The sequence below is a fragment of the Coenobita brevimanus genome, chromosome 48 (genome assembly GCF_032717465.1).
Source record: "Coenobita brevimanus isolate Jiangsu-jjx chromosome 48, ASM3271746v2, whole genome shotgun sequence".
Taxonomy (NCBI): domain Eukaryota; kingdom Metazoa; phylum Arthropoda; class Malacostraca; order Decapoda; family Coenobitidae; genus Coenobita; species Coenobita brevimanus.
The window spans coordinates 3,208,001-3,227,189 of NC_137001.1; the positions used below are offsets into that span (position 1 = coordinate 3,208,001).

Sequence of the window (19,189 nt, forward strand, 5' to 3'; positions counted from 1 at the left end):
CTGACTGACTACTCTCCACTCTGTACTGGTCTCTGTCGGCTACCGTGAACACACTAAACTACGGTAGGAGGCACAATGATCCCTTTATATAACCCCTCCCCCCCAGGTGACTCCATCTCCACAACAAAACAGGATATTCTACAGCCTGGGAGGGAACTCACATTTTCCCATGTAATAATGCACTCAAATCAACATTACATAATAACAATAATGACAAAAACAAATTCCTAAGATAAGATATGTCCATGTTTCTTGAATGTTCCTGCTATAACCAGACATAAAACTTTAGCCTAATCCTATGGCATAACAATTTCAAGAATGCTCCTCACAACTCCACATACAAAGCACTCATCTAATCCTATGGCACAACATATAATTTCTAAAATGTTCCTCATCTCCAGATATAAACCATTAACTTAATCTTACAGCATAACACTTAATTTCTAGAATGTGTTCTTCACATCTCCAAACTTACATTAGCCTAATCCTAAAGCAAAACACTTAATTTCTAGAATGTTCCACACAGCTGCACATATAAACCACTAAGCTAATCCCACCCACACAACAGGGGAACAAATGGACCAGCCTCCTGTGCTGCATTATAAGGGCATCACAATTTTATACATGCCACAACCAGCAGGTTAGGATTATTAAGGTTAGATTACGGAACTTTGTTAGGATAAGATAAATGTTGTAACGTTCAGCTGAGTCAACTTATAATAGGTTAAGTTAGGTAGGACAGGCAAAATTAGGTTAGGTATGGTCAAAGGTTAGGTTACAATAGGTTTGGTCTGGCTAAATTAAGTAAGGTTACAAAAACTTAGGTTGGGTAGGGTATGGGCAGGCTAGAATTAACAAGGTTATGTTCCAATCACCAGGCTCGGTTTGGGCAAATCACCAAAGATGAGCGGAAAATTTGTGAAAAAATCATATTCTAAGATGATGTCCATCTGTTTTGTGCACAAGATGGTGTCCATTGAAATTCAAAATTGCACTAAAAAAAAAAAAAAAAAAAAAAAAAAAAAAAAGAGAGAGAGAGAAGGGGAGGGGGGGCAAAATAAGGTGATATTGTGTCTCCTTGATGATTACCCCTCCAAGCTTCCACGCAGACATGCATATTATACATGGCATTTATCTCATATCTGCCATAAAATTGTACACAGCAAAAATATTAGTCATACAGTTTAATTCATCATCATCATCATCCATGGCAACAGGGCCATGCAGAACTATGGAAAACCATCACAGGTAAAATCAGCCTTACAACCAGCTATTGTTCTGTTATCACAAACCAGAGAAGCAAAATCTATGAGTGGATGGAGTGGTTGGTCAGTGGGGTGTGCCAGCTGAAGTGGATGGGAATGGTAGTGCTTTGGTGGACATCTGTGCTTGTAAGGGGTTAGCAATAGCCAACACCTACTTTCATCATAAGATGATTCACCGGTATACATGGAGAGTAATGAGGAGGATGGATGGTGAACTTGTTGAACGAAAGGCAATGATAGACTACGTGTGTGTGGATGAGCGAATGAGAAGACAAGTGTTGGATGCAAGAGTGTGGAGAGGGTGGGGGAATGGAGTCTTGGACCATCACTTAGTGATGGCCAAGGTAAAGATGCAAAGAAAGTGGTTGAGGAGGCAAAGGGGAAGACAGGAGGAAGCAGCCCCTGTGAGAAGAGTGGAGAAATTGCAAGATAGTGAGAAAATGACAGAGTATAAGAGCATAGTGGAAGAAAGATTGGGAAGGTATGAGCTAGAGCAGATGGAAGGGGTGGAAGACGTATGTAAGATATTCACGGAAGAGATAGGTGCAGCGTGTGAGGCGGTTTGTGGAGTGAGGAGGAGATGCAAGGGTGTGCAAGGGACAGCATGGTGGAATGATGAGGTGAAACGAGCTGTGGAACAAAAGAAGAAGGCATATGGTGAATGGTTGGCGAGTAGAGGTAGGGGAGAAGATGAGAGAGAGAAGAGAGAGGTATATGTGAGCAGGAGAAGGGAGGTTAAGAGACTAGTGAAGGAGAGTAAGAAGAAAGTGGATGAAGAGTTTGGGAGGAATCTGAGTGTGAAATGGAGGGAGACCAAGAAATTGTTTGGGAAGGAGGTAAAGAAAGTAAGGCAGTGTGACAGGGGAAATAATAGGGGAGTGAAAGATAGGAATAATAGATTGTTGGTGGAGAAGAGAGAGAAATTGAAGAGATGGTAGGAGCACTTTGAGGATTTGTTGAATGTAGAGAGTGAGAGCAGTGCGAGTATAAGTGGTTGGGGAATGGCTCGGAGAAGAAGAGATGAGAGGAGGGAGGAAGAGATCAGCAGGGTGGAAGTAGTGGAAGCGATGAAGAAGATTAAGCTGGGAAAGGCCCCAGGAATTGGAGTGTGTGGTGAAATGCTTAGGTATGGGGGTGAGATTGTTGTGGAGTGGATATGGAAGTTGTGTAGATTGGCTTGGGAAGAGGGAAGGGTTCCAGAGGACTGGAAATCAGGTATCATTGTTCCTCTGTACAAAGGAAAAGGGGAGAGAGAAGTATGTGATAACCATAGGGGTATTTGCCTTCTTAGTGTGACTGGTAAAATATATGGTAGAATACTCATTGATAGGGTTAGGCATATGACAGAGGAGCTAGTTGGAGAAGAACAAGGGGGATTTAGGAAGGGAAAAGGGTGTGTAGATCAGATATTTATTCTAAGATGTTTAGTGGAGAAGTATCTAGAAAAGGGAAGGAAAGTGTATGCTGCCTTCATGGACTTGGAGAAAGCTTATGACAGAATAGATAGGCAAGGTATGTGGAAGGTATTAAGAATATGTTGAGTGGAGGGGAAATTGTTGAGTGCTGTGAAGAGTATGTACGAGGGAGCTAGGGCTACGGTGCGAGTGGATGGTGAGATGAGTGAGTTCTTTGATCTCAATGTGGGACTAAAACAGGGGTGTGTGATGTCTCCATGGCTGTTTAAGATATATATATATGGATGGGGTTGTAAAGGAGGTGCAAGGTAGGGCAGTGGATGTGGGGCTGGCCCTTATGAATGTGGGTGAGATTTGGAAGCTTCCAGTGTTGCTGTTTGCTGATGATACAGTATTGTTGAGTGAAGATGAATGGGAGTTGCAAGGTTTGGTGAAAGAATTTGGGACAGTGTGTAGGAGGAGGAAGCTGAAAGTTAACGTAAACAAATGTAAAGTTATGGTGTTTGAGAGGAATGAAGTCACAGAGTGTGCAGTGAGGTTGGATGGTGAGGATATGGAGAATGTGAGTGCATTCAAGTACTTCGGTAGTGTGATGAGTAAGGATGGAACTTTGGGGGATGAAGTACGTGAAGGGGTACAGCAGGGAAGGAAGGTTGTTGGTACACTGAAAGCAGTGATGAGAAATAGGGAGATGAGTATGGAAGTTAAGAAGTCACTGCATAATGGTATTGTGATCCCTACCCTGACGTATGGAAGCGAGGTGTGGACCTTGCAAGAGGGGAACAAGTCAAGAGTGAGAGCAGTGGAAATGAGTTACTTGAGAGGAGCATGTGGAGTGACGTGGAGGGACAGGTTGACGAATGAAGAAGTGAAGGAACATTGTGGGGTAGATGTGGATGTGGTTGAGAAGATTAGGAGAAATACACTGAGGTGGTTTGTACATGTGGAGAGAATGGAGAATGAAGACTGACTAAGAGGATGTATGTAGGTGAGGTGGAGGGAGGGAGAGGGAAGGGTAGACCGAGGATGAGGTGAAGGGATGGAGTTGAAAGGTATATGAGGGAGGGAGGGGGGAGTTGGGGGGAGGGTAGTCAAATGGTGGGTGACAGAGTGACTTGGAGGCGTTTTGTCTGTGGCCACCCTTTGCAGGATTAGGGCGTCGGGCTATAGATAGATATAGATAGATAGATAGATAGTTTAATTCATCATCATCATCATCCATGGCAACAGGGCCATGCAGAACTATGGAAAACCATCACAGGTAAAATCAGCCTTACAACCAGCTATTGTTCTGTTATCACAAACCAGAGGAGCAAAATCTGGATTCAAATCTGAACCAGATCAGGATCTGCCCCACGATCTATCAATGAGTACAAACAGAAGAGGCCTTAATTACAGTCAAATGTGCTAATTTGCTAATGTTCTATTCATTACATAAATTGTAATGCTCATTTTTGTGTTGAATCATCACATAATATAACAATATTATTATGGATGAAATGACAAATAATTTGAAAAGCATGACGGGATTATACACTGGAAGTTCGTTTGACCAGCTATTGCTTACATCCAAGCCTGCTGCTCACTCACGGACACAGACTTCCCCACTTTGGTATCTTACTTGTCAATCATACCAAAAACAAGACAACACATGAAGCTGTTGGGATTTACTAAGTCATATCCACAGCCTCATGGATTCTGGCTCATCCAAATTAAGTTCTCTGACCATTTTATAACAAATGCTCTCACTTCTCTTTCTGGCAAGCTACTTACATATCCACAAATATTTTCTAGTCATACTCCACTTCTTTAATCACTAACATAGCCAGACTTGCAGCATCCTGGTTGGTGGTCATCACTTCTTTTTTTTTTTTTCCACACTCATGCCTGCATTAGTAAAACTTAAGAGAATGGCCATCATTCATCTGGCACTCACAGGGAAATATATATATTTTTTTTCTTGTTTGGACAGAACTACCCACGTGACCATCTTCTGAAATTTCATTCTCTTGCTATTGCTCCTGTGATTGTTATTAACCCTTTGAGATTCCGAAGACGCAATTTCGAGTCATCGTAAATCCAACCGTTGAGATTCTGATGACTCGAATTCGAGTCATATGAAACAACATTGGTTTTTTTGCATGTTTTCCATATCCTATCCAGGCTTGTTCTAAATACACTATCCTGTTTATCCTTTTCCAACTATTTGGTTATAGACTGACAAGTATATCAGACAGATATGCATAATAAATTCGCTTTTAACATGAATAATATCAGCCAGCATGGATATTTGCCTGTGTGACAGTGAGAGCTTTCGCTTTTCTCTGTGAAAACTAACGTAAATTGCCATAAACTATATATCAATGGAAAGGTACTTTACTGTAGATTGACATGGTGCAATCAAATTTCATGTAACTCTAATACTTTTTTTTTTTTACAAATATTTTTCTACGGAAGGGTGGGTGATTTTTCCTTTTTGGCTAACTTCTACTTGTCGTATTGGCCTTTTGGCTACCATATTTACCTTTTTCAACCATACTATGATAAAGAGCAACTATTCAGCTTTAAAATGGTACCACATTCATTAGTCTACCATAAAAAGTTAGTGTACAGTGGCCAATTAAGTACAAATATCGCTGCACGAGGCACCTGTATGTGCGCCAGGCTGAATCTGGCACAGACACAATCGGCGGAGGGCCGAAAATCTCAAAGGGTTAATTGAATATATCTCCATGTGACCATAGCTTAACCACAGGCTGGATAGCACCATCATGTGGCTTAACCACAGGCTGGATAGCACCATCATGTGGCTTAACCACAGGCTGGATAGTACCATCATGTGGCTTACCACAGGCTGGATAGTACCATCATGTGGCTTAACCACAGGCTGGATAGTACCATCATGTGGCTTAACCACAGGCTGGATAGCACCATCATGTGGCTTAACCACAGGCTGGATAGCACCATCATGTGGCTTAACCACAGGCTGGATAGCACCATCATGTGGCTTACCACAGGCTGGATAGCACCATCACGTGGCTTACCACAGGCTGGATTGCACCATCATGTGGCTTAACCACAGGCTGGATAGCACCATCACGTGGCTTACCACAGGCTGGATTGCACCATCATGTGGCTTAACCACAGGCTGGATAGCACCATCACGTGGCTTACCACAGGCTGGATAGTACCATCATGTGGCTTAACCACAGGCTGGATAGTACCATCACGTGGCTTAACCACAGGCTGGATAGTACCATCACGTGGCTTAACCACAGGCTGGATAGTACCTCATGTGGCTTAACCACAGGCTGGATAGCACCATCATGTGGCTTAACCACAGGCTGGATAGTACCATCATGTGGCTTAACCACAAGCTGGATAGTACCATCATGTGGCTTAACCACAAGCTGGATAGTACCATCATGTGGCTTAACCACAGGCTGGATAGTACCATCATGTGGCTTAACCTTTTCAGGTCACTATTGGTTCCAGCCTGAGAAACCGCATTTTTGACCAAAAAAAAATAAAAAAATCAAGGTTTGTAAATTAGAAAGAAACATAACAGTCACGCATAAGGAGCTAATATGCATCTGTCTACAAAATATTAGGGCTCCACTTACCATACAAGGGCTGGAATAATGATAGGAAGCTGCATAGCAAGTGGTGTGTGGTGTCCTAAATCAGTGCATTTCTGTATACAAAATGAGAGAAAAACACTCCTACTAACCTAAAATCATAAATCTTTGTTTATTTCTTCTCAACTGGATTGTGTAATACCCAGGAAATGAGTCAATGTTGAGAAATACTGATAACATTCACTAGCTGCCTGCCACAGTTTTGAGTCGAAGGCAAATGGGTGAACCACAATCGTGGCCAGGAGACTTGTACTGATACAGCCACAATTGTGGCCAGGAGACTTGTACTGATACAGCCACAATTGTGGCCAGGAGACTTGTACTGATACAGCCACAATTGTGGCCAGGAGACTTGTACTGATACAGCCACAATTGTGGCCGGGAGACTTGTACTGATACAGCCACAATTGTGGCCGGGAGACTTGTACTGATACAGCCACAATTGTGGCCGGGAGACTTGTACTGATACAGCCACAATTGTGGCCAGGAGACTTGTACTGATACAGCCACAATTGTGGCCAGGAGACTTGTACTGATACAGCCACAATTGTGGTCAGGAGACTTGTAATGACACAGCCACAATCATGGCCAGGAGACTTGTACTGATACAGCCATGATCGTGGCCAGGAGACCTGAAAGGGTTAAACATGGGGTGGATAACACTGACTCGTGGCTTAACCACAGGGTGGATACCACTGTCTCATTTTTGCTATGCTTGGCCACTGCTACCCTGGGACGGTTTTCTAAACTTCCCTCCATCTCCTGGCCTGTGAAGACCTCAGAGATGTCCCTGGGCAGGTATGGATGCAGAAACATTGCTTCAGCCCTGTGATGGACTAGCAGCTTTTGGCATCCCTCCCATATCTTTACAGCAGTGACCCTTCCCACCTTTGTTGGGTCAACCCTAACCTTGGGCCACCAATCCCAGTCTTCAGATTTGCAGCCCATCCTTTTACCAGGATTTATTTTACCCTGTTGAGGGCAGACATATTGGTACCATCCCAGGACACAGATGGTCAACCCATCCCACACCATCCTGGGATTATCATCCCTGTCCTGAGGCCTGACATCCTCTCCTTGGATGAGGCACAAGTAATCAGGGACAAATGAACTTTTTTGGGGGGCTGTTGGCTAAACCAGATACTGGGGCTCCTACCCAGGGAAGGGGCCCCCATCATGAGGTCTTGTGTGATGCCAGTCACTGTAGTTACATCATTTATCATTTGATTTTTTTTTTTTTTTTTTTCAATGTTGGGGGCCATGGCTGTAAGGTATTCAGCCTAGTGATTAATCTACCCCTGCAAGTCACCTCTTGACTGGGCATAATTAGTTGACACCAAGCCATTATGACGGACTGTCCTGTCTTAACATGGGCACTATCTTTTAAATCACAATCTGAATTCCTGTTTGTGATGCCATGCCATTGTGAATGACTGTCCCATCATAATATGGGCACAGCACATCTTGTGTCATAGTAGATCACACTCTGAATACCTATTGGTGGCATCATCCATCCATCCATCATCCAATCTTTTGTTGCCCCATGAGGACTGTAGAAACTCGGGGCTAGGCAAGTTGGTCCTGACATTTAAAATGAGTGACCAGCCTCACTCATCCCCACATGGCATTATGTGAGCAATAAATCCCAACCACCCACTGGATATAAACCTGCACCGGCTCAATCCAATTGGAGCACCTAAATTACCCACTAAACCACCATGTACAATAATTTGGTTATTTGGTTACCACCTAGCATAGTAAATGGCTTCCTGGAGTACAGGAGCCATTTGGCTTGTCACTCAGTGTAGAGTCACCCATAGGCAGAATGAAGAGGAAAGAATGAAGAAAAGAAAGTCAGAAGAGGAAGGAAGGGAGGAAAGGGCAGACACCCACAGCAGAAGTACATTGAGTGAGTGGATGGTGAGTGCTCCCACCCACCACCAATTGGTGGCATCCAGCCATCACAAATGATCATCACATCCAACCCCAAAAACAACTTGGTTTACTTTCAATGCCACTTCCTTCTGTCCATGGGAGACTCTACACTAAGTGACAGGACAAATGGTTTCCTATACACCAGGAAACCATTTACTATGCTGGGTGGTAACCATATAACCAAATTATGATGCCTGGTGGTATAGTGGGTAATTAAGGCGCTCCAATCAGATTGGGCCTGTGCAGGTTTTTATCCATGGGATGGTTGAGTTTATCGCTCACATAATGCCATTCAGGGATGAGTGAGGCTGGTCATTCTCATCTTAACCTACCGTGTCCCATTGACGTATATATACGTCCAAACATTTTGTCACTGTGACTCCCGTTGATGTTTATAAACGCGCCGCAATTGCAAGGTCTGTCATTTGCACATTTTACAAATTTCCCACATGATTTATGATACGTATACACGGGACACCTTCCTCTACCCTATGCCAGGCAGGGGCAATGCCTTACCCCGCATGACCTCCCTCCCCCCGGCACGCCAATGTCTTGGCAACTCACCTGTTACCAGTGACCTGGCTAGTAAAGACACGTCGCACCAAGGTACAAAATTCAAGGCAAAAGTGATTTCCCAATCGATGACAATGTGGAGGACAAAGTTTATGTAGCATTAGAGGAAGAAGTGATGATCATGTAAAGTCACCAAAAAAGGTGCGGTATGTCAATGTGTTTGGTGAGTGAAACAATGCTTATATCGCCTATATTAGTGTGAAATGCAATAAACTCTTGTACTACATATAAATTCCTACCACATAAATAAATAAATACCATTTATGAGTGGTTTGAAATAGTTACCCCTCCCATAGAATATGTTTTCTCTGGAGCCAGGCCCCATAGAAAACACAGTGAGGAAAGGGTTTTGTTACCTGTATCAGCATTTTAACCCCATTGGGAGGGCATCTTATCAAGTATACCACCGTGTGGAGCAGCATATTTTCAGAAAAATAAAGTATCAAGGAATAAGCATAAACATGCATAATTCGATGAAAATGGATAAAAAACGAAGACAAGAGGTGTTACATGCGCAGTAATACATCTCTGCTGGCTGTGGGAGGAGGAGGGGAGTGAGGGAGAAGAGCGGGCAGGCAGCTAATCACCAGGCGCGCCTGGGGGGAGGCTAGCAAACTATTCATTCATTTGCTTTTTCTTCACCACTGAACTCTATATTTATCATTTATGCTTTCTTTACACTATTCATTGTCTTCAAAAGCTTATGTATGTGTTTTCTATTTTACTTGAACACTTACAACAATATAACTTACATACGTATATACTATTTTACTTGAACAAATATAACACTACAACTTATACATATAGAGAGAGATAGAGAGAGAGAGAGAGAGAGAGAGAGAGAGAGAGAGAGAGAGAGAGAGAGAGAGAGAGAGAGAGAGAGAGAGAGAGAGAGAGAGAGAGAGAGAGAGAGAGAGAGAGAGAGAGAGACAGACAGACAGAGATATTCTATTTTACTTGTTTCAAGGTTTGGGAGAGTTGAGGGCAGGACAATAGGTGACAAGGATGCCTCATCACCCAATTTCACCAATAAATTAGGACCGAAAATGGCTGGACATTACATAACGTCACCCGCCTCCTCACGCATGGACGTTACGTAACGTCATCCGCCTCCTCACGCATGGACGTTACGTAACGTTGCCCGCCTGTTAGGGGTTAAACCTCAGGTGAGCGATTTCTCTTTGAATTTTCAATGTTTCTCATAATAAGCAGAGGTTTTAGTAAAAAAAAATAAAAAAAATTGAAAATCTGCTGGGATTGGGGGAAGTCACTGATTAAAACTCTGCCAGGATGGGGCGGGTTAAATGTCAGGACCAACGTGCCTAGCCCTGCACTCCTACGCTCCTCATGGGGTAACACAAGATTAGATGATGAATGAATGAAAATACTTTCAACAGATTCCCGGGTCTTTTTCTTTCACAGCTATTAAAACTTTATCATATCTTGCCCTTCTGCCAAGTTCCATCATACCCTCTGTTTATATGCCTTCATATTATCATGCATTTAGCTGGATGTAAGGTGTTCCTATTATACTGCACATCTCCTAGTGCATGGTAATTTGGGTGAAAGAATACACTGTCGGTGAAAAATGTACACCACAAACATATCATGTACTAATGCTATTAATGGTGACATATCTTACTTGATTTCTGCCCAATATTTTTCACGGGATAATTGACATTAGTGATCTAAGCACCCAGCTCATGCTCTACCTTGCAATTGAAGTACCCCCCTCCCCATGACAAAAATAAAGCTTGAGGAGGCAAAAGTACCATAAAAATTGTGTTCCACTAGACCTGCCCCAGTAAAGTGAAAACAAAGATTACTCTCACTACAAGGTGGAGCACTTGCCAAGTGCTTAGACATAATTATCTCATAATAAAATGTCATACAAAAAGGTAAGCTGCTAACCATAGACCAACAATACATACATGTACAATATTTTTGTGTACAGATGTTGTGCAGGATATAGTGTACCTTGCTGCCCAGTTTACTGTGTACTAAATGAATGCCCTGTACTCCTGTACAACTATCATGGTGAACAGCCCTCTCCTAATACAGTACACTCTCAATATAATCAACTAATTTGTACCAGACCCTTGACATTACAGCCAAACACCATGCTGTTCAATAATTTCCCAGGCGTTGTGGCTTTTACTGAACAAAGACTGTTAAATATACAGCACTGTTTGGCCGTAACTCATACACAATAACATACAGGTAGGTCTAAATGGTTATTTTCTTAATAAATGCTCTATTTACTAACTGACGTTTTTATTCTTACCTTTCTGGGAGTAACTGCACTGCAATGAAAGACTGCAAATAGACCTCGGATAAATCTACGTACATTTGTCATTCAGTATTTACATGGAAAGTGTTGGTAAAGAAAACTGACACTGTACATTACCTGTTGCATTAAATACTACTTATCAGAGAATAGCAAAACGAACAGTACAGAACAGCTGCATGTACATTAAACATAAACTGCATTCCACCACTGGCACAGTCATTGAAAACCAATACAAATCTGCACTATACTGTACATTGCCCATACACTACTGTACATTTGTTGTTCGGTATTTACAGGGAAAGTGTGGGTAAACTCACTGTATATCAGCTGTTACATTACAGTAAATATTGTAATGTATTACCTAACAGAGTATAGCAATGCAAACAGTACAGAACAGCTGCATGTATATTAAACATGTGTTTAATGCACACACAGTGTGTGTGTGGGGGGGGGGGAACACAATGCTGGTAGGTGTTTCCTGCGCATCCATTCTATTACTGTACCAAAGTTCTTTAAAAGAACGTTCGGCCAACTGAAAGTGGTCGTTAAAACTGAAATTCATTGAAAGAGGGTTCAGTATATTAAGGGTTTACTGTATCTAGAGTTTCATATTATTTTATCACTCATGGTTAATGGTGTCTTGGCTCAGTAGATCGTATGACATGCTACATGAGGGGTGGCCTGCCACAAGTACCAACAGTAGCTAAAGGCGCTCTACAGACCAATGCACTCAAGTTTTTTTTTTTTTTTTCTACAATCCACTTATAAAAATTTTCCATTACAGACGAGCAGTTAGCTGTAATTTATAAGAGTCATGTGCACTCTCAGCTTGAATATTGCTCACCCTTGTGGAATAGATGTGGAGAGGTTGCATTAAAACAATTACACAAAATTCAGAACAAAGCTGTTAGAATTATTAACAACCCTGTCATTGCAAATAAACTACCTCCCCTACAAGTACGAAGGAATGTTGCCTCCCTTGCATTATTTTACAGATATTTTCATGGCAAATGCTCAGACGAAGTTGCGTCCATGTTGCCACCTCTTTATGCCTTCCCTCGTGCTACACGGGCATCTGGTAGCGCTCATGACTGGAACGTCACTCAGTCATATTGCAGAACTTCTGCCTATCAGAATTCTTTCATTCCCCATACTGCATCTCTTTGGAACTCGCTTTCCCGGAGTTGTTTCCCTCCAAACTTAAACCTACAGCTGTTCAAGTCTAACCATTACAGATATTTTATGAACAGAGGACACCAGTAAGCTGGTGTATGGATTATTTTTTTTTATTCATTTGTTTTTCCTTCCTCTGTCGTTATTTAAAAAAAAGAAAAAAAAAATCCAGCCTAAGAGATAAAACATGTCTTCTCCCTCACTTGTTAGTGAATGGCACCTTGCCTGGTTAAAGCCTGATTTCTTCTACAAGTTTTGCCACATTTATCATAACTATACAATTGTTCTCACACCAGAATGAACCGTCAGGTGCCAAGTGAATAAGAATTTTTTCTACACAGTTTTCCAGTCATCACATTTCAAATTCTTTCACTCCTGAACTGATACTGGAGAGAACATAATAATACTGTTCACCCCATTCATCACACTTGAATTTCTTCACTCCTTTATGAATTAAACAGTGTCAGATAACATCAACTGAGTCAACTGTTTACCACATTAACCCGCCCCGTACCGTCGACGTATGGGTATGTTGCAACGATTTGCATTTGCCAGTCCCGGCGACATACCGGTACTTCGTGCAATTGCAAAGTGCATAATTTCGACAATTTTCAAATTTCGCGCTTGATTTGCGGTACGTATCCTCGCATGACCTTCCCCTACCTGCCACCAGGCGGGGACACTCGACGACCCTGCGCGACCCGCGCTAACCTGCCACTCGTCCACTCACCTGGTAGCAACGGTCCTGCTCAGACATGGCTAAGAGAGGTCTCTCAGAGGGCTAAATTCAAGCTGCCCTGGACGCCTTTACAGGCGACAGTGATTCCTCACTGGACGACGAGGTTGTGGATAAAGATTATGTGCAGCCACAGGAAGAAGAAACCACCAGCAGTGACGAGGAAGTTCTGTCTACCAGGAAGCGGCAGTTAGTGACTTACCGTGCTGCTAGAGAGGGGCAGCAGGCCAAGAAGCCATGTGCAACATCCTATGCCTATCCCCAACGTGATTTGGAACCAGATTTCGATGACGAGGACGAGGACGAGGACAAGGACAATGACGGAGTCGTGGGACGTGCTGCCACGTGGTATGGACGTGAGGTAATCACTCATCGTGGCTCAGAGCGCACACCACATCGGACGAGCAGGTATGGGCCTAGCATTTTGTTTCGGGAGTTAGGAAAAGTCGTGGAGGGAGTGGGGAGTGAAAGGGAAAGTACAGGGAGGATTAGGGAAAGTGAAAGTGACATGAGTGAGTCATTGCTCTCCCTAGGTACTGTGAGGCGGCGTAGTGTATGACGTCGGCGAGCGCGGGTGCATTCAGTATCACGTGGGGTTGTGAGGGAGGGGGAAGGTGGGAAGGAACCACTCCCAAGCACGTCTTATGCTCCCCAATATCCCCTAACACGTGGTCGAGCTAGGGTGTGTGAGAAAGCACGTGGTGTTGTCATGAAGAGGGAAGGTGGGGAGGAACCACTCCCCAGCACGTCTTCTGCTCCGCAATATTCCACTACTTCATCCCCACAGCCCCCTAATGTTCCTCAAAGCCGTAAGGGTAAGGGAAAGGGAAAGGGAAAGGGTAAAGGCAGAGGGAAGAGGAGTGACAGTGGGGAAGCCCTCCGCACTCCTTCTCCCCCACCTCCCCCACCAGGATCTCCTCCCCACCCAGACGAAGGCGGTGATGGGGATGATGGGGACGAGGGATTTGTGGGATGGAATTGGGAGGATGGGAGTGATTTTTCTCCCCTCATTCACCCCTTCACTGAGCAGGGGCGCTCTGGCTGCATTGCTCCAGGAATTCACCGTAATTCCACCAGGTTGGATTTTTTCCACCTGTTTTTTAGTGAGGCATTTGTGGAGCAGATTGTATACCAAACCAACCTGTTTGCAAGCACCCAGCGCCTTGAGAGTGAAAGATTGGGAACAAGGAGTAGGCATTCTATCATCTATGATTACCCTGTCTCCCTTTCAGAAATGTTCTTATTTTTTGCCCTGGTCCTTTTGATGGGTATTATACGAAAGAACAGAATTCCTGCTTACTGGACTAGGGACCCTGTTATGTTTACCCCAATATTTGGGCAAGTGATGAGCCGTAATCAGTTTCAACAAATTCTAAGTCGCCTCCATTTCTATGATGCTCATGATCCTGCAAATGCGAACGACACTGATAAAATGAGACGAATTAGGTTGGTCTTTGATCACCTGAAGCAAACCTTTCATTCCTCATTCTATCCCTATAGAAACCTCGTCATAGACGAGAGTCTCGTGTTGTGGAGAGGCAATATTTCATTTAGGCAGTATATACCCAGCAAAAGGCACCGTTTTGGGTTCAAGATCTTTGTTATGTGCGACTGTAGGACTGGATACGTGCAAGACATGGTCTTGTACACCGGTGCACAGACAGACATAATAGAAGATCGAAGTATTGGACTGTCGGGAGCAGTGGTAAAGACAATGATAGACGACTACCTTCATCGTGGTCACATCCTCTACCTGGACAACTGGTACACTAGCCCTCTTCTCGCTCGTTATCTTCACACACATGAAACTGGAGTCTGTGGAACCGTGAAGGTGAACCGGCGTCACATGGCCAAGGTAGGGCGGAAACTTGCAAGGAATGAGGTTGTCTTCTTCAAAGCCAACAACATCCTTGCAACTGTGTGGAACCACAATAGAGAAGTAAGCCTATTGTCAACGGTTCACCGCCCCTTGATGCACCGTACTGATTCAGTTGATTACCGTAGCGAGAACAGGCGTCATATTTAGAAACCTGAGTGTGTCATGGACTATAACATACACATGCGCCTTATGGACCAGTCAGACTCCATGATATCGACGATAGAGTGTGCCAGGACCACGATGAAGTGGTATAAGAAACTGTTCTTTCACTTGCTAGACATCACTGCTCTGAATTGCCACCACCTTCACGCCATGACAACAGGAGTTCAGGAAACCTTTGAAGGGTTTGTGAGGGAGCTCACAAGAGAGATGTTTGCACGGTATGCTGTAGAAAGGCCCCAACATCGCACCCGCACTGCCCCTATTGCACAAACTCCTCTGAGAATATCCGGCCGCCATTTCCCCACTCCTATCCCTCCCCGGCCAAACAGACCTAGGCCCCAGCGCAGGTGTCACGTGTGTAGCAATTCCTGGGTGAGAATCACGACACCCGCTATGAGTGCGTGGAGTGTGACGTGGGTCTCTGTATTCACCCATGTTTCAGCGAATATCACACGTTGATGCAATTCTGATATGGTGTGAATGCAACAGGACGCTGAAACTATGAAGTAAATGTGACAGACGAATGCTCAGTGAAATTATCAGTCATGTTGATCTCCAAATATTAGTATAAAGTGCATACGGGTATAACATAAGTGCAAAAATTGTAAGTGTATAAATATGCTGTAAGTGGAAACATACATAGCGAGGGTTTTATGATGCGATATTCTGTCGCTCAGTGTAATAAATACGGCCGTAATTATATAATTATTATTATTGGAAATGCTTACGGGTATAAGTTCAAATTATTGTAAGTGGTGAAATATATTCTAAGTCAAATATTCATAGCATGTGTATAGAGATGCGATATCCTGACGCTCAGTTGAATGAATAAGGCACGTAATAGTGAAAATAGAAGTCAATAAGTGGTAAAGTGTGTAATATATGTGAAGAATTAGTATATAAGTGTGTGAGTATTATGTTGGTCGAAACATTCATTGCGAGGGTATTTTCATGCGATATTCTCACACTCACTTGAATAATGCTAGTAAGTATGTACAGTGCAGTATAGGGGTGTAAACGTGTGTAATGTAAGCGAGAAATTATAATTGGAGTGAATAAATAAAGTAAATGATGAAACACGAGTGTTTGAGATCGTGGTTGCTACATGAATATGCGCTAGCATATCGCTAAATGCCCTCGTAATGAATGAAAATAATTGAAAACATTTACAGTGGTGGAAGAAAGGTTCTATGTAAAGGGAAAAATAATAGGAAAGTGATAAAACAATTGGGTATGTTGAAATACGAGTCATAGCGAGTGCGCTTACTAAGCTGATGTGTGCTAAACTTATGCTGCATGTCATCATAATGAATGAAAACATCTGAAAACACTTACAGACAGTTGTAATTGGTAAAATGTCAATGAAACAGAAGGATACAAGTAGAAAAAATGATATGTTGACTGATACAAGAAACTTAGCATATAGCATGTTACGACTCAGACCTAACTCGCTATGCTCGCGCGATGGTACAATGCTTATTTTTCATATATATATGTCTGAAATCCATTATATTGTTACTGTTATTGTTTATTAGTTCAAATTCAATAAATATAGAGGTGTTGTGTGTTGTTTCTCCCAGTATTCCTTACCACAGAAAACGTGAGCGCCTGACACGTCAATGATAGAATACGATACCTGGCAAGGGGGACCTCACCTGTCCTGACCACTTATAGACCACGGTAAGCCCTTTCTTGGTGATTTTCCTTCATTTCTCAACCTAAGCGGAAGTTTGAGCCAAAAAAAAAAAATTTTCCAAAAAGACTCGGGACTGGGGGATGTCGGAGGTGCGGAAAACCTTGGGACGTGACGGGTTAAGCACACTAGAAACTCTTCCCTTCACAATGATTTAATAGGTGTTTGGTGAGACTGCTTTTCAGACCAAACTGTTTACCACACTCACCACACTTGAAATTCTTCACTCCTGAATGAATTAATAAGTGTTTGGTGAGATCACTCTTCTGTGCAAATCGTCTACCACATTCATCACACTTGAAATTCTTCACTCCTGAATGAATTAACAGGTGCTGAGTGAGAACACTCTTCCTTGCAAATTGTTTACCACATTCATCACACTTGAAATTCTTCACTCCTGAATGAATTAACAGGTGCTGAGTGAGAACACTCTTCCTTGCAAATTGTTTACCACATTCATCACACTTGAAATTCTTCACTCCTGAATGAATTAATAGGTGTTTGGTGAGATTCCTCTTATCTGTAAATTGTTTACCACATTCATCACACTTGAAATTCTTCACTCCTGAATGAATTAATAGGTGCCGTGTGAGATTACTCTTAACTGTAAATCGTTTACCACACTCACCACACTTGAAATTCTTCACTCCTGAATGAATTAAAAAGTGTTTGGTGAGATCACCCTTCTGTGCAAATCGTCTACCACATTCATCACACTTGAAATTCTTCACTCCTGCATGAATTAATAGGTGTTGGGTGAGAACACCCTTCTGTGCAAATCGTTTACCACACTCACCACACTTGAAATTCTTCACTCCTGAATGAATTAATAGGTGCCGAGCGAGAACACCCTTCTGTGTAAATAGTTTCCCACATTCATCACACCTGAAATTCTTCACTCCTGAATGAATTAATAGGTGTCTGGTGAGATCACTCTTCTGTGCAAATCGTCTACCACATTCATCACACTTGAAATTCTTCACTCCTGAATGAATTAATAGGTGTTTGGTGAGATTACTCTTATCTGTAAATCGTTTACCACACTCACCACACTTGAAATTCTTCACTCCTGAATGAATTAATAGGTGTTGGGTGAGATTACACTTATCTGTAAATTGTTTACCACATTCATCACACTTGAAATTCTTCACTCCTGAATGAATTAATAGGTGCCGTGTGAGATTAACCTGCCGTGTAAATCGTTCACCACATTCATCACACTTGAAATTCTTCACTCCTGAATGAATTAATAGGTGTCTGGTGAGAGTACTCTTAACTGTAAATTGTTTACCACATTCATCACACTTGAAATTCTTCACTCCTGAATGAATTAATAGGTGTTTGGTGAGACTTTTCTTCCGTGCAAATTGTTTACCACATTCATCACACTTGAAATTCTTCACTCTTGAATGGACAACTGCATGCTGGATAAGACTGTTCTTAAAAGCAAATGCTTTACCACTCTCTAAACATCTAAACTGCTTAACTTCAGCTGAGGACACTGTGTCCAGGACAGTCTCATTGTCACTGAGGAACATTTTGTCACCCACCTCACACTCTGACTGTACATCTGGTTCTTCCTTTACCACCTCCAGTATTTTGTCACCCACCTCACATTCTAACTGTACATCTGGTTCTTCCTTTACCACCTCCAATATTTTGTCACCCACCTCACACTCTAACTGTACATCTGATTCTTCCTTTACCACCTCCATTATATCATTCCTTCCACCTCTCTCAACTTCCACTATACTTCAGGTACTCTACCTTGGTGTTAATCTTACTGTCTACCACCAACAGGATGACTTACCTTTACTGTACCAATGCTCAGTCATCAGCTGCTTCCATTACAATGAACAATAACTGTCAAAAATTCATCACTATTACTGGATAATAATTGTAATTACATAAAATGGATGAAATTTCAACACAACTATTCTTCCTTTAACTCTTTGGCTGCAACCTATCATTATACGGCCTAAATTCTTAAAAAATGAATGTGCTAATTATAACTTTGTTGTTACTTTTCCAACAGGAAATGACCATGAAGTTTCCATTTTTTGTGTGTGATAATGGTCAAAAATGCATCTTTCTCTATGAGAAAATTGTGATTCTCTGAAAAAAAAAAAAATGCAATAATAATTTTCGCTATTGTGTAATTTTGCAATAATGACGAGATTTATGTCAAGCAAGGTTTTTCACTTGTATATCTACACTACAAACATGTACACTGTTTGTTGGCACATAAGAGAGATCAAAATTTACCGTTCATGTACAAGAAAATTGTAATATTCTGAGAAAAAAATGCGAAAATAGTTTTTGCTATTCTCTAATTTTGCTATAATGATGAGATTATTTACTTCAAGCAAGGTTTTTCACTTGTATATGTACACTAGACACAATGTTTATTGGCACATAAACGAAATAAAA

The 19,189-nt window shown here is 42.3% G+C and overlaps 1 protein-coding gene across 1 annotated transcript; it reads right to left on the reverse strand.

Moving 5' to 3' along the window:
• Window positions 1–16,887: 16,887 nt before the first annotated feature.
• On the reverse strand, window positions 16,888–18,594 carry LOC145399264 (uncharacterized). Its single transcript, XM_080271946.1, has 2 exons — window positions 18,570–18,594; window positions 16,888–18,260 (listed from the first exon to the last, which is right to left on the reverse strand). Exons 1-2 carry the CDS (start codon window positions 18,592–18,594, stop codon window positions 16,888–16,890), a joined length of 1,398 nt encoding a protein of 465 aa, XP_080128072.1.
• Window positions 18,595–19,189: the final 595 nt, after the last annotated feature.

Bases quoted from the DNA above. Each gene is read 5' to 3' on its own strand.
- LOC145399264 (XM_080271946.1), bottom strand. From the start codon at position 18,594: ATGACTGAGCATTGGTACAGTAAAG. The intron at 18,261-18,569 runs GTAAGTCATCCT...TCCTGGACACAG, and splicing joins TGAGCATTGGTACAGTAAAG to TGTCCTCAGCTGAAGTTAAG.